This window comes from Aspergillus welwitschiae (assembly GCF_003344945.1).
Source record: "Aspergillus welwitschiae strain CBS 139.54b unplaced genomic scaffold BDQ94scaffold_51, whole genome shotgun sequence".
Taxonomy (NCBI): domain Eukaryota; kingdom Fungi; phylum Ascomycota; class Eurotiomycetes; order Eurotiales; family Aspergillaceae; genus Aspergillus; species Aspergillus welwitschiae.
The window spans coordinates 165,800-179,337 of record NW_020798745.1 but is presented as its reverse complement, the minus strand read 5'-3'; the positions used below and the strand labels follow the sequence as shown (position 1 = coordinate 179,337).

The 13,538-nt window shown below is 46.8% G+C and overlaps 6 protein-coding genes across 6 annotated transcripts; 2 read left to right on the top strand and 4 right to left on the bottom strand.

Annotated features, from left to right (window-relative positions):
* Window positions 1-207: 207 nt before the first annotated feature.
* Window positions 208-5,485, bottom strand: BDQ94DRAFT_184211 (uncharacterized protein; the record flags this gene model as incomplete). The annotated part of the gene is made up of 4 exons (XM_026774590.1): window positions 208-2,655; window positions 2,731-4,359; window positions 4,417-4,455; window positions 4,517-5,485. 4 exons carry the CDS (start codon window positions 5,483-5,485, stop codon window positions 208-210), a joined length of 5,085 nt encoding a protein of 1,694 aa, XP_026620952.1.
* Window positions 5,486-5,932: 447 nt separating this feature from the next.
* On the bottom strand, window positions 5,933-6,463 carry BDQ94DRAFT_175240 (uncharacterized protein; the record flags this gene model as incomplete). The annotated part of the gene is made up of 1 exon (XM_026772477.1): window positions 5,933-6,463. One exon carries the CDS (start codon window positions 6,461-6,463, stop codon window positions 5,933-5,935), a length of 531 nt encoding a protein of 176 aa, XP_026620951.1.
* A 362-nt stretch (window positions 6,464-6,825) lies between these two features.
* Window positions 6,826-8,418, top strand: BDQ94DRAFT_184209 (kinase-like domain-containing protein). Its single transcript, XM_026774588.1, has 6 exons — window positions 6,826-7,116; window positions 7,182-7,387; window positions 7,443-7,514; window positions 7,570-7,871; window positions 7,966-8,128; window positions 8,178-8,418. Exons 1-6 carry the CDS (start codon window positions 6,839-6,841, stop codon window positions 8,354-8,356), a joined length of 1,200 nt encoding a protein of 399 aa, XP_026620950.1. The 5' UTR covers window positions 6,826-6,838; the 3' UTR covers window positions 8,357-8,418.
* A 22-nt stretch (window positions 8,419-8,440) lies between these two features.
* Window positions 8,441-9,438, bottom strand: BDQ94DRAFT_184205 (uncharacterized protein; the record flags this gene model as incomplete). Its single annotated transcript, XM_026774587.1, has 3 exons — window positions 8,441-8,720; window positions 8,779-9,154; window positions 9,229-9,438. 3 exons carry the CDS (start codon window positions 9,436-9,438, stop codon window positions 8,455-8,457), a joined length of 852 nt encoding a protein of 283 aa, XP_026620949.1. The 3' UTR covers window positions 8,441-8,454.
* A 602-nt stretch (window positions 9,439-10,040) lies between these two features.
* BDQ94DRAFT_163245 (uncharacterized protein) lies at window positions 10,041-11,585 on the top strand (the record flags this gene model as incomplete). Its single annotated transcript, XM_026769701.1, has 4 exons — window positions 10,041-10,188; window positions 10,253-10,832; window positions 10,895-11,513; window positions 11,562-11,585. The coding sequence occupies 4 exons, from the start codon at window positions 10,041-10,043 to the stop codon at window positions 11,583-11,585; spliced, it is 1,371 nt and encodes a 456-aa protein (XP_026620948.1).
* A 93-nt stretch (window positions 11,586-11,678) lies between these two features.
* Window positions 11,679-12,689, bottom strand: BDQ94DRAFT_163244 (uncharacterized protein; the record flags this gene model as incomplete). The annotated part of the gene is made up of 1 exon (XM_026769700.1): window positions 11,679-12,689. The coding sequence occupies one exon, from the start codon at window positions 12,687-12,689 to the stop codon at window positions 11,679-11,681; it is 1,011 nt and encodes a 336-aa protein (XP_026620947.1).
* Between the last annotated feature and the right edge of the window lie 849 nt (window positions 12,690-13,538).

The window sequence follows — 13,538 nt, the reverse complement described above, 5'->3', positions numbered from 1 at the left end:
ACCTACCTGTATGCGGGGGCGATTGCCGTATAAGCTCGTGCAGATGCGGAAACAAAGTTATTCATATCGTGAAATTCCCGGGCCTACATAGTAGATTCTTGACACAAGTTGCAAGATGACCTTGATTTTCACGGTGAGACAATTATATTAATTAAACACATTAGGAATCTCAGAAAACTATGTTCTTTCAAGCTATGCATAGATCTCTCAATCCTCTTCCTCGTCAGCAAACTCCCAAAACGTGACCTCACCCGACTCATTCCTCATAACCAAAACATTTTCTTTAGTTACAACCACATCATGCGGTCTGTACTGCAAAGGAAGGAGAACTTTTTCTGACCCATAAATAATCCAGCCGTTCTTCACCTGTATCTGCCGACTGGTTCTCGAGTCCCACTTTGGTAGAAACGATTTAACGTCAATTCGATTTTCACGTGTAATAACCACCTCATCGCCTTCAAATTTCAACATCTTTGATCCAACTACGCTCCACTTCAAGTTCAGGTCGTTGTGCTGGCCAAGCAGAGTTAGATTGTTTCCAACGTTTTCCCACAAGTAGAGGATTCTTCCATCGAGGTCTCGGGTCGCAACCAGCCTCTGGTCTGGGGACAGTGCAGCACTGACCCCCGGATACTCAAGAAGTACTGAGTTATCTTTCGCCAAATCGTACAAGAAAATGCGGGCCTTGTTGCGTTGCTTCCAAAAGGGGATGGGACAGTCGATTGCCACTTTTGTTCCGTTGGCTGACCAGTGAACCTTTATAGCTTCAAATTCCTCGCGGAGACCCGTATCTCGTTGAACTCGAAAATCTCCTTCAATTACATCCCATACTTCGAGGGTTGTTGCTTTGGAATCCCTATCTGTATGACCAATTGCCAGAAGCCTACCGTCAGGAGAGAATGACAGATAAGGATCTCCATTGTATCCGCGAGGAATGGCGGAAGCCACGTCGCCAGTGATTACATCCCGTACTGTGATGTAAAAATTATCGTCATCGTAATGAGCGCTTTCCGTTGAGAACCAAGCTTTTGCAAGAAGTCTGCCGTTTGAGCTGATTTCCTTTATCTGATTATCGACAAAATAGCCGTGAAAAAGGTCATCTAAATGCTGGTTGGTGTTCATTTCCTGTACTGCCGTCTGTATATTTGTCAAAATTGGACCTTTGTAGTCCCTGATCAGGACTTGCCCAAACATTTCAGCAAGGCCTTCTATATCTTTCCTGCTGACTACCCGCATAAGAGAGCCAGGTCTATTTTTCCAAAGATAGATATGGTTTGTGGATGCCGAGAGTACAAATTGATGATCATGGGACAAAATGAGCCTCCCGTCAGACTTCAGCGGAGCTGCAAGTTGTTCCGATCTCAAATCTGAAGATAGGTCCCAAACTCGAATTATCCCTTTCATATCAGCGGATATGAGAACTCGAATTTCTGAGTTGAACACAAAGCTCGGGTCATCCTTAATGCCTCTCAAACTCGTCAAACATTCGCCTGTTGCCGAGTCATAAAGCTTAGTGATGGGAGTGCGATCTGCCTGTGCCGTTGCGACAACAAATATCTTCCCGCTTGGCGAGAGTGTAACGCGAGCTTTCGAATCGGGCGTAGGGATCTTCACCAAGCGTTGGCCAGTCTCATAATCCCATCTCTGAAGCCCTGTGGAACGATGCCAGGTTGTTACAGCCTTTTCGCTTGGGGAGAAATGCATTATGGTGTCTGAGTCGAGGGACTGGCAGTCTTTCCAGTCTAGCGAATCATCAATTATCTTCAACAATGACGTCTTCGTCCTCCATTCCCATAGCTGAAGCAAAACACAATCCTCCAATAGTGTTTCTGTCAACAATTCACCAGTAGCGGAGAATGTCATATTGAGGCCCTTTACCTCCCCAATCCCTGAATTATGATTCAGCGATTGTATGAATTTGGACTCACTTGCATCCCAGAATGTTATGCTACCATTAGTTAGAAAAATTGCCAAGGTGGGTCCATCTGCAGACCATGAGATGGTTTTTACAGTGGTAGAAACATGAATCATTTTCAGTGTTCCCTGTGCTGCATAGGTCAAACCAATGGTCATTTTTTTGGGGTGTACCACTGCTAGGCACCCTCGAGATGAGAGTGAATCTCTCTGAGCCCGTCCCCACAATCCGCCATCGGAGGCATCTTTTTTCCCAAAGAGGATCGTTCTGAGCAACATCCCTGAAGCTATATCCCATACTCGGATACCCTCCAACCCCCCAGAGGATAGAATGTGCTTGTCACCAGGAAGAAACGCAATAAACTCAGGCCACCCACCGCAGTCAATCGTATATAGCAATGTTCCTGTAGTTATATTCCACAACTTAATCCTGTAGCGCTTCCAGTACCCGCACAAGACAGCAAGAGTCTTCCCATCCGAAGACATGGCTAGGCAATGGCTGGATTCTCTGTTATCGAGTTCTTGAAGTAGAGGATCCCATTTCTCCTTCACTTTAGGCAATCTGGAGAAGGTTTTTGGAATCAAACTCTGAAATGTCTTTCGGCAGATGCTCTGTTTCGGAGCGAAAATGAGTGCCGAACGATAAACCTGAAGGGGGGCATTTTCTATTTCCTTCTTGGATGCGAGCATGAAACGCTTCATGTCAGATACCATATCTTGATGTCCGGCTCTCCCATCGCGCTAGAATTGAGTGGAATAATATATAGTGATTAGCCAAATAAGTTAATAAAAGAATACGAATTATTTGATACCTACCGGTAGGGACGCAAAGTAACTTTCAAGCTGGATGGTGTTAACAATAGCTGTCGGTATCATTTGAAGAAGGCTCATGACCTCGAGCCAACACAGAAAATGCTTCTGGAAAAACTCATGTACGCAGTCATTATCAAGTAGCTTGATACCAGCTTGTTGGAGATGATGCGACCAATATTGAGAAGCATATCTGACGGAAACTGGAACATGGCGGTCCAGCAAAGATGAACCAATATCTTTGGCCAAAAAGGATGGGTCCTCAAGAGAACAAATGTCTTGCTTCAGAGTACTCGACAGCGGCTTTAAGCAACTCTCGAAAAGGGCCCTATGGGCCTTTCTTGGGTCAATGCAGAATTCATCGTAGAGACATCTCCTGTTGGGTTGGCCAACGAGAAAGTCGCGAAAAGACATGTGTAGCAATTGAATAGGTGATCCAAAACTGACCCCACAAGATATGACAGAGCTTAAACTGTTCAAAAGTCTTCGAGTTTTTGGTTCCTTTCCAGCCAAATCCAAGAGGTCTTTGAGGGTCGCGATCGTGAGAGGCTCTGCTAGTACAACAACAGCTCCGATCATTCGTTCAAAAAGCTCATAGAAATCTTTCTTCTCGCTCTTTATTTTTCTCGAGCTATACAGTATAGAGTATGTTAGGATTTGATTGTACATCTGATCCAAATTGTCCTGTGGTGAATCTACTTCTGAGCTGTAACCAGATATTTCTCGCATGCGTGCTTGCAAATCGTCGAAGTCGCAGTCTACCCCATCCAAAAAGCGGCATGCGGTGGCTGCATAAATGAACAAACCATCGCTTTTCTCAGCAAGAGTTCGGACAACCTTCCTTTCTTCATCTTGACTGAGCCAGCAGATAGATTTTGCTAGCGACTCAGAGTAGTTGACGGTGGCTTGGGATACAATTCGCTTAACCTGATGCTCCAAATAGAAGGTTATGTCGTCTTTCGGAAGATTAGCCCCTTCGGACATTACTGGGATTTTTCGAAGTTCAAAGTCGTGGACATTAGCTTCTTTATAAGAAACATAAAATTGAGACCGTAGTTCTGGCCTGCTGGTAAGGAATATTTTCAGTCGAATATTTTGCAACTTTTCAGCTGTGGTTATAAGCCTTAGGACGCCTCCAATATCATGGGCTGGTTCTCCAGCCCCCTTGGGGTCCTGAGACACAGACTCGTCAAGTGCATCTAGCACCAATACCAGTGTCACAGGTAGGAGAAGTTCCTTATCGAGTGTCAAAAGTGGCTCTGAAATCAATTTGCTCCATTGGTTATGCAAATTTTGATTGCCGATGGATTGGTTGTCCAGAATTGCTTGGCATATCTTGTCTCTAGAATCTGGGAATGAATATGCTAGCTTATTGGATATTGAAGGAAACAACTTCTCAACGGAGTTGCGCCCCGGCTTAGTTCGATCAAAGAAGAAACTGGCACCGAGACAGACGTTCACGGGAAGAGGGGGCCCGTTGGGGATAAGCGATTTGCCTTGCTGGCACGCAGCAGCAAAGGTACGAGAGATTGTAGATTTGCCGGTTCCTGCCATTCCTCTGAGCCAGAATACCTGAGAGTCATCCGGAGACTCAACCCAAGTCTGAATCTCACGAAGTATTTTCGTCTGGGTGCCCTCGAGGCATTATGGTTTGTTTTGATCAGCAAGGGACCCAAACGTTGCATCTTCGACCAGCGGAAGCAATTTGAGAAGCTCTATTTGTTTAGTCTCCTGTCATTATCACTGCACGTCAGTAGGGTCCTATTGCTCAGATGGCCATGGTTGTATCTACCTCAACATTTTCCTTTATCACGGAGAGTGAGTCCATTACAACCCGTTGTGAATTCTCCAGTTCCTTGAGGATCTTTTGGATATCATCTCCAGCGAATGTTGCCAAATACTGACTGATGCTCTCATCGAGACTCGTGATCGACTTTAGCATGCTGTGCCACTTATCGATCTCTGTCCAGTCATGTAAGAATCGCCTGAACCCGGCATGATCGAAGTGCGTGGCAAGAGACATGTGGTACTCAAGTATAAGAACGTACAGCTCAACCGTTTTGGATCTGATTAAATTAGCAAAATCATGACCCGAGTCGGCTACCGTGAAGCTGGAATTCGAGTATATTTTGGCCTGACTTTTCTCCAGGAATGCATACCGAACCATCAGGTCCGATACAGCTTGAAAACCGTTTATGGCGTCCTCGTCCTGATCAAATGATTCGGCCAACGGATACAGTAGAAACAAAACGCCTGCCCATGCTATGGAGACATGTGGCTCCGCACTCACTGCCGCGGTAATGATATCTTTCACGGACAGTATCCCCCCTACAACACGACGGACTTGCTTCTTGACTTCTATTTCTTTTCCTCCAATGCGTATCTTGCACCGTAACTTTTCGATCGCTTCAAAACGCCTTTTTACGCAAGTCTCGAGTCGAGGATCAATGTCAATATTACCTCTTTGGTTTTCATTGTTCGGGTCATCCAATTCCGCGTTCGACAGGAGGATCTTTTCATACTGGGCAAGTAGGTCAGGGTTCTTATTTTGGAGGTCCGAGTAAGCTTTCTTCCACAGCCCTTCGAGTCTTAAAGGGATAGGATTGGGAACGTTCGAAGGGCAAGCATGAGGGACTGAGATATCATTATTTTGCGATGATACCACCGATGCAGTACTTGTATCTTGAGAAACATCGAGACCGGAGTTTCTTGGAGGACGGAGAGTCGCCGTCCAGTCTTTCAGGCGCTTTCGGAAATGCATTTTTTTTCGACAGTGGCAGTCACTGAGACGAAAATGTTTGAGAAGGGCAAAAGCGAGGCAAAGATGGCTTCAAAGGCTGGACACCTTACCCCTCACCCTAGTTTGCGTTTGCTCGCTTAACAAGACTAGTAAGGTTTCCGTTCTCACCAGTAACTGCATGTGAGGCTGTGTGTTCCTGATGTGTCTCGATATCATTGGCAACGGTCCACACTAGCCTTGTCACTTATGCATGGTGCCGATGGGCATAGAACCTATGGCAGATGCTATATAGACAGCCAAACGCTGGCTAAGAAACGTGAAATTGCAAAACAAATCCAAGGTTCCATTGATGTTCCTAGATAAGTAGCACGAGATATCCCAAGTCAGGCATACCCCCTTTCAATATCCGAAGCCATACTGAACAAAGAGCGCCAACAGCACCTTAGACAGTAACGGCTCAACATCCATTCATATCCAATCAATCTGTATCTGCCGCATTCCCTCCAATTCTCTCTTGCCCTCTCTATACCATGGATCATTCATGCTGACAATGCCTCGGTGTTCCAAGTCATCCAAAAGCTCGAGAATGTAGATCTGAGAGTTATAGCTCGGATCCTGATTATCGATCTCTGCCCATTCTCCAGCATCGATGATATCATCGTACACATTCTGTGCATTCGGAATATCACACAGATTAACTCGTTTGATGATCCTTCTTTCATCATTTCTTGTCAAGAATCGTGCTTCGACTCGGTAATACGTTGGAGATCCGACGAGGTGGACCATAGGCTTTTCGGTCCAGGTTGGGGCGTCGATGTAAAGAATCCAGTGCTTGAGTTCGCCATCTCCAGGTACTATAATGACATACAGGTAACAGGTTGCCAGAATTGGTAGGTCATCTAAGTAGATGTAGGTCTCTTCGGGCTGGCCGTTCGAGAGGTCACTGTCCTCAGAGTCCTCAGAGTCCTCATAATGTTCGGACTCCTCGTTGTTCTCCATGATGGAGGTGGATGGGCTAGTTTAAAATGATGATGTGACAAGCTGATGAAGGACAGAAAGTAGACCAAAATGAAGCGTAGACATGTAGTGGAGTATGCCGACGGACGCAGGAAATATAGGATGGTTTGGTAGCAAGATCTGCAGATTGCAGGCAAGGCTAAGATGGATCAACCGAGCGTGGTCATCCAAGAGACAGATGCATCTCACAGATAGCGGGGTTAAATAGGCATCAGACTGAGAAAAATCCTAACTCATTTGGTTGTGGAACAATTGTCATACAGAGGATGGGATCATGTGACTGCATTCGGAAATACCAGGCTGAGATATCACTTCCTGAACTAACCATTCGCAATACTCCTCGACAGTCCTCTCATCATGACCTGGATGTACCACCTGTCACCCCAACTATCCAGACGGCCTTACTACAGTCGATCCCTGTTTCATTGTCTTCTCTGGCCCGTGCGAAACTACTCTCAATCCAGTCTCCCTCTCCTTGACCCGACCGAAAAGCTCGAGGAAGAAACCCTGCCATGGTACTCGCCCGAGAGATCCTATCCTGTCAGAATTGGCGAGGTCTTCCAATCGCGGTATAAAGTTGTTGGAAAACTGGGCTACGGGGGATACTCAACCATTTGGTTGTGCAGGGATCTATTGTTGGTCAAACTTTACCCCTATCCACAATTGATATGGGAAGTCTTACCTAGTTTAGTACGGGTAGGCAGCGCAGCACATATGTCACGCTGAAAGTCTTCGAGTGCGATTCATCAGAAGCTCGAAGAGAGATATCAGCCTGCAGTCATCTGAATTCCCTTAGTGTGCCAGATCATGCTGGCGCCAAGCTTATCCGGACAGCATTGGATAGCTTCCAGATCACATCCGCAAAAGGCACATTCGGATGTCTTGTCCATCCACCCCTTGGAATGAGTATACACGAATTTCGCACTCAACTCAGGGCCAAACCACTTTACTGAAAATATAGTCAAGTTAACCTTAATGCATCTCCTACTTGCTCTGGATTGTCTTCATACCGAGGCTGGAATTGTCCATACGGGTTTGGCATCCCTCGCGTATTCTCGAAGAAGGGCCCCTACTGAGCTGGTCTCTAGATATCCAGGAAAGGAATGTCATGATGGGAATAGAAGATACTTCTATCTTATCTCATTTCGAAGAAGAAGAGAAAGTCAATCCCAGCCCGCGCAAAATTGCCGGCGATCGGGAGATCTATGCATCCCGCAAACTCAGAAAAACCAAACAACATGGTCGTCCTACTCTATGTGACTTTGGTCAGGCTCGCTTTGGATCAAACTTCTACATTGGAGATATTCAGCCCTATATATATCGGGCACCTGAGGTGATATTGCGAATGCCTTGGAATGAAAAGGTGGATATCTGGAATGTCGGAGTTCTGGTATGCCTCTATCCCTCCTGACGATGATAATTTTGTTAGCTATTATGGTACTTGATCAGCTTCCATGCCTTCTACTTATTCAATTTGGGAACAGACATGGGATATCTTCCAAGAAGGACATCTGTTCTATGCCCGAGATCCCAACCGAAACCCTTCTGATGCTCATCATCTCGCTGAAATGATTGCTCTAATGGGACCACCGCCAAAGAAAATGGTGCAGAACAGTGACTATGCACCTAAGTTCTTCGACGGCGAGGGTATGTACTAAACCTGATTCTGCAGGACACATCACTGATAACGAAATAGGAAATTGGAAAGGAGCTGTCGAGATACCTTCGATATCTCTAGAACAGCTTGAGGGAAACTTGGAGGGAAAATCACAGCAACTATTCCTCCAGTTCCTACGGAAAATCCTCAAATGGAACGCAAAGGAGAGACAATCAGCAAGGGAGCTCTTGAGTGATTCATGGCTACAATCATCATAACTGCTTGATATGGATGTAGACATAGTCCTAGCGATATAACAATCTCTCTACTCACGCTGTCATGACACACTTATCAGAAGGATACTAATACCCCGTAACTACTTCTTGCTTTTCCCGCCGAACCGGGTCACAAGATTCTTCAGCAGAGTCAATGTCTCATATATGCATTCCTCACTTGTTGCGGCCACAAATCGCTTACGATCAAAGGACCCCAATTCGACGCGTTGACCCTGCGAATTGATAGAGAGGACTATGTTATCAGTTGAGATGGCTAGAAACCCGGTTTCTTCTTCATGTGTCGAGGTTTTGACGAATGAGGACAGCTCGTGATTGCCAAAGCCTTCTCCGGAACTTGCGATTGTGTCTTTCATATGTCAACGGGCATTTCGAGAATACCAAAGGGAGATAGGTTTGCAGCTCACCTTGCCAATTCGTGTCACCATCCCACTTTAAATCACGAATCACCTTCGTCGTATGATCGAAGTACAAGACATGAATGGATTCGTCATCTGCCTCATATGCAGTATGAACGAGAGGACGCTCGGAGGTCTTCGCCAACAAAGGAGGAAGCGCGCTACAGTTCCCGTCCTGGTCAATACGAAGACCTTGGAGGCAACCAGAAGGATCTTGATAGAAGATCAATTGATTATCTCCGTTGAAGCAACCACTGACCTTGCTTCTCGGATGAACAGCAGGAGTATCCTGAGTCACAAGTGTCACTTCATCCCATTCCTCCTCGGACTCGTCCCATTGGTAGCACTGCAGGACGTTTTCGGCGGAGGGGCAGAATATGCGGCGCTTAGTTCTATGGTCAATTTGCAATACTTTTATGTATGTTGTATAGTATTATAAGAGTTTCTTCAGATACTCACAACATCATCGCTCAGCAAATACTTCGCAGAAGGTGATTCCGCGACGTCCTCCGAGATGAAATATTGCCGGGTTACTTCATTGCCGTTCCAATGTCTCTCGACTAGGATTCCATCGTCAACTACGACGAAGTACATGGTGGATCCATCAAGAGATAAGGCTCCCGTGGGGATTGTGAGGAGGTAGGCGATGTCTTCGAGTGTGGTTTCCATCTTTTGGGATCTGTGAGAGATCTGATGATGAAATGGGCTGTTGAACAGTGCGTTAGGAATATAAGGCCAATGGGTAGAGGGCTTCTGGTAGATGAAAGATTGCTTCGATGAACTATTATGAGGGGATCGATTATTGATATCTTGTGGTTGGTGTATGCAAGTGCTGAAATGCGCCATGCAATGCAGGCGTAGTCACACTCATCGCGCAATCACCAACGAGTCAGTCGCTGTAACTAGTGATGCACAATGAGCTGAATGTAAAATACCGTATCAGCAGGGAATAATTATCTATGTATCTCATTCTTCAGCTGTGTGGGGATAAGCTGCATTAGCTCAGCTGTACAGCCTCGCCAGAGGTTGAGGGCAGGGATCAGGGTAGATGCATACACACCCGAAATTGGATCCTCGTCGGAGTGACCGAGATAGCAGTACTTTGCTATCAGCTACATACTATTCAACGAGTCAGTAACTCATAGTTAACTTGTCGACCGGTCATCAATATGGCTACTTACGTATATCTTGGACTATTATTACTCGCCACAAAGCGAGGTTCCTGAAACCCACGTCAGTTGTGCACATCTTACAGCCTAAACAGTCTTCATATGCCGCAAGACACCGACGGGCTCAACCCTTTAGTGTGGGACCCATCGTGGACCTCACTGCTACAGGATGAAGGTACTAGAGGGCTGAACCGCGCTCGTACCCAGGCCCTCGAGGACTGGGTAGTCAAACTTCGATTCACAAGAGACGGTAGGGTTGGAAACTGTATTTGATTAGATGGAAGGCTAACAGCACCACTCACCATATACAACAGGCGATATCAAGCTTGGAACAGGCTTCTACATCAATATCCCTACGGCGAAATCATACGTCATCTTGACAGCCGCGCACAACTTGGTCGATGCGAACAACAATCCGTCCCAGAACCTTTCTGTCGAGCGCCATGGAAAAGGTGCTATCGATGCGACTGGGCTTCAACGGCACGTATGTCCTGCATACAATCAATCTCGCAAAGGGCGGGATTCTGATAATGATTATGGAGTGATCATCGTGCCGGAGGAGATCCAGAACGTGGCGGACGGATTGAGACCACCTTCACAGTCTAGTGGAGCCACAGAGGGCAAAAGCAGACCGACTGAAAAGCGACAACTGGGGTTTGGCTTTTCATTGGCGCTCAGCGAAAGCAACTTCCATGGTGAACGACTGGAGCTCACTGGATATTACCCAGACAAGTCGGGTAAGAATAACATGTCGGAGGGAGTCAGATCAAGCAATGGGGAGTGTTTCAGGTCTGCCAAGAATAGCTTGGAATATGGGATTGATACAGAACCGGGCGTGAGTGGCTCACCGGTGTGGATGCCCTATCGTGGTCATGAAACAGTTATTGCTGTCCAGTAAGTATGGTGCATACATTGAACTGTCCCAGCAGCGATAGCAATAATTTGACCGACAACAGTAATAACGGACCGGACGCAAAGCGCAAGACAGGACGCAAAAAAGGAAGCATGGGAGCCCGGCTGAGCATACAAACCTTGCAGCAGGTCTTCAACTGGGTGGGTGTCCTTCACCGTTGCAAGGCTCTAAAGGCTATCGAGCAAAGGGGCGAGCCGGCAGAGCCATTGTATCTAAATTTTCTGTCCGAAGAAGAATACGCTTGGGTTCATTGGGGCCGAGAGGAATTGAACTCCGTATTCAATATCTTTCCGGCATATGCATCAACACCAACAAGAATTGCGGCCCCGCTGTATGTCTTTCAACATGTTGCATCGCCGGATTGGCCCGATGACAGGATGACGCAGCAGTGGGTCTTGTGGGATGTCAAGTCACGGGGTGTCAAGCTTACAGACAAGCTTCAGCCGCTCTGCTTCGCTGAATTAGAAAAAGGTAAAGCTGAGAGGAAAGAGATGACAGCAGATGTGTTCCATGTCGTGTTAAGGATGGGTGTGGGAAAAGGCAGCGAATTGTTGGCCTTGCGCATGACATCGGAGGGGATGTCAGAGTTGGATCGAGAAGAGGGGACTTTGGATGGCCCAGGGCTGACCTTTGAAAAATGGATGCACGGGAGACCTATTCGAGTAAGTGCTTCCCATGCTACTCGATTATTATGTTCGCTGATAGCTTAGTACGTTGCATTTTACTTAGAGTAGTAGAAGTAGTGGTTGTAATTCCATCTTTGCTATATACTGCATCAGACTTTCTCAACAGTCATTACCAACAGGCTCCTAGGATGACATCTATAACTAGCAGCTGCTCCTGCTTTCGCTCTTATTCCTCAACCATACACCGCTCTCCTCATCTCGCGGGTAAGGGAGCTTGCGTAGAAAAGACAACTTATAACGGAGTTGGATGCGATAGCCCTGACCAAGGAGCCATAAAACAAATAACCAATAATCACAGATGGGGTTCGCCATCTCCAGATATCGTATAAAATGCTCCCTTGCCACGACAGCTATGCTATCCAGCAGCAGAATGACCCCCGTCACAAATGGGATTAATTGACCGGGTGATCCAAGGTCGTTCAAGGGAGTCAAGTGATTCCAAACCAAGGTCGTTTCAATAGCCACAATTGAGAAAACCCAGTAGAGTCCCGCAACGTATATCAACCATCCCTTCCACATAATGAGCTCCTTAATTTGCTCTTCCTTGTCCGAGCTTAACGATTCACTTTCGCTGCTACCATCGGGTTTCCAGGCAATATGCAATACTTGGAACATCTTACTCACGCTGATCAGCGAGGTTGTCGCATCGATGACAAAATAGGCAAGGGCAAGGTATCGGAACCATCCCGTAAGAGACACGGGCGCAAAGAAGAAACCCAGATTAGGGGTTTCTAATCGCGGCAGCGTGTCCACAAGCGTCGCAAAAGTCCATAAGAGGGCGGCGCAAGTAGCTAATTCGGTGAGAATGAGAGTAAAAACGCCGATTGATTCGCCTTTGATAGTACGCGGGTTGATAAGGGTATATTTAGCGGGGAGCGACAGGCTCGTGAGATAAAATAAGACGATGATTGCTTCGCTTGGACTGAATTGGGCTTGAGCTGCGTAGCTGAACCACGAGGCTAAGATGGATACAGTAATGCTTCCAGAGGCTATCTTTAGCCCTGTTCCGTAGGTTTTGCGATCGCCGAACATGTAGAGGATCATGGCTAGGGCTTGAAGGTAGAACCCGAGTCGTACTCCAAGGCCGTAGAGGTCCTCGGCCGCATCGGAGTTGCCGATCTCCTCTGATCGGGGGATAAAGGTTGAGTTCATGGTGGGGGTGATCATTCTTTTAGGGGAGGTATTGAGTAGAATGTGATAGATGGACAATCAGCAATGGGGTATGATGATGATAACCCTGCGAGAAGCGTTTGAGAAATCAATTTATTTTAATCCCTGAGCAAATGTTACAAATGTTACAATGCACCACGGTGTCTGGGTATCAGGAGAAACTGTTAGAGAACAGCAAGAGGAAAAGAGCACACGGATGCATATGCAGGAAAGGATCCATGTTATGATGGGCAGGGACTCCAACCACTTCGTCGTGCTCATACCTCTTAGGTATTCAATGGTATGCTCAAATGCAAGAACGGTGCCCAGCACTATTGGTGGAGGAACCGAGCTGCCAGAAGTGAGGCAAACGCATATGGTCGGTAGAATATGGCCCAGTAAGGCAGGGACAGGAGTGTTTCAATCAAGTGGTTGGTTTGATTGGTAGGAGGTGGTACCCGGTAAGCACTCCGTAGGGGCTGTCAAAACTGTGCGCCACTAGATCTTTGGAGAGCTGAGGAACCAGAAACATGAAGGCGTCTTGATGTTTGTCAATTGCCCGAGTGGGTCTGAAGCTTCGAATCGGGGAAAGAAGAACACCGCAAGGCGCCGGGGATCGGGGATTAGTTACCGGACTCAGCATCGAGAGGTCCAATGTATTCATCCTGCAGAAGCCATTAGCTTGAAACGGAGTTGATGGCATCCGTGCATTGCTTGAGGGGCTCTGGAGCGTTATCCGCGGAGAAACTCCTCGCCAACCGAAGTGACGTATACTAAGCTAAGCCCTTATAATATCGCAGTAGCAGGGGTACTTCGTCGGGCTTCAGTTCTAGTCGGCTCTCGTTTGTCAAG

Coding starts and splice junctions, on each gene's coding strand:
- BDQ94DRAFT_184209 (XM_026774588.1), top strand. CDS start 6,839: ATGACCTGGATGTACCACCTGTCACCCCAACTATCCAGACGGCCTTAC. Junction 7,117..7,181: donor TGGTTGTGCAGGGATCTATT/GTTGGTCAAACT, acceptor TAGTACGGGTAG/GCAGCGCAGCACATATGTCA. Junction 7,515..7,569: donor GGCTGGAATTGTCCATACGG/GTTTGGCATCCC, acceptor GCTGGTCTCTAG/ATATCCAGGAAAGGAATGTC.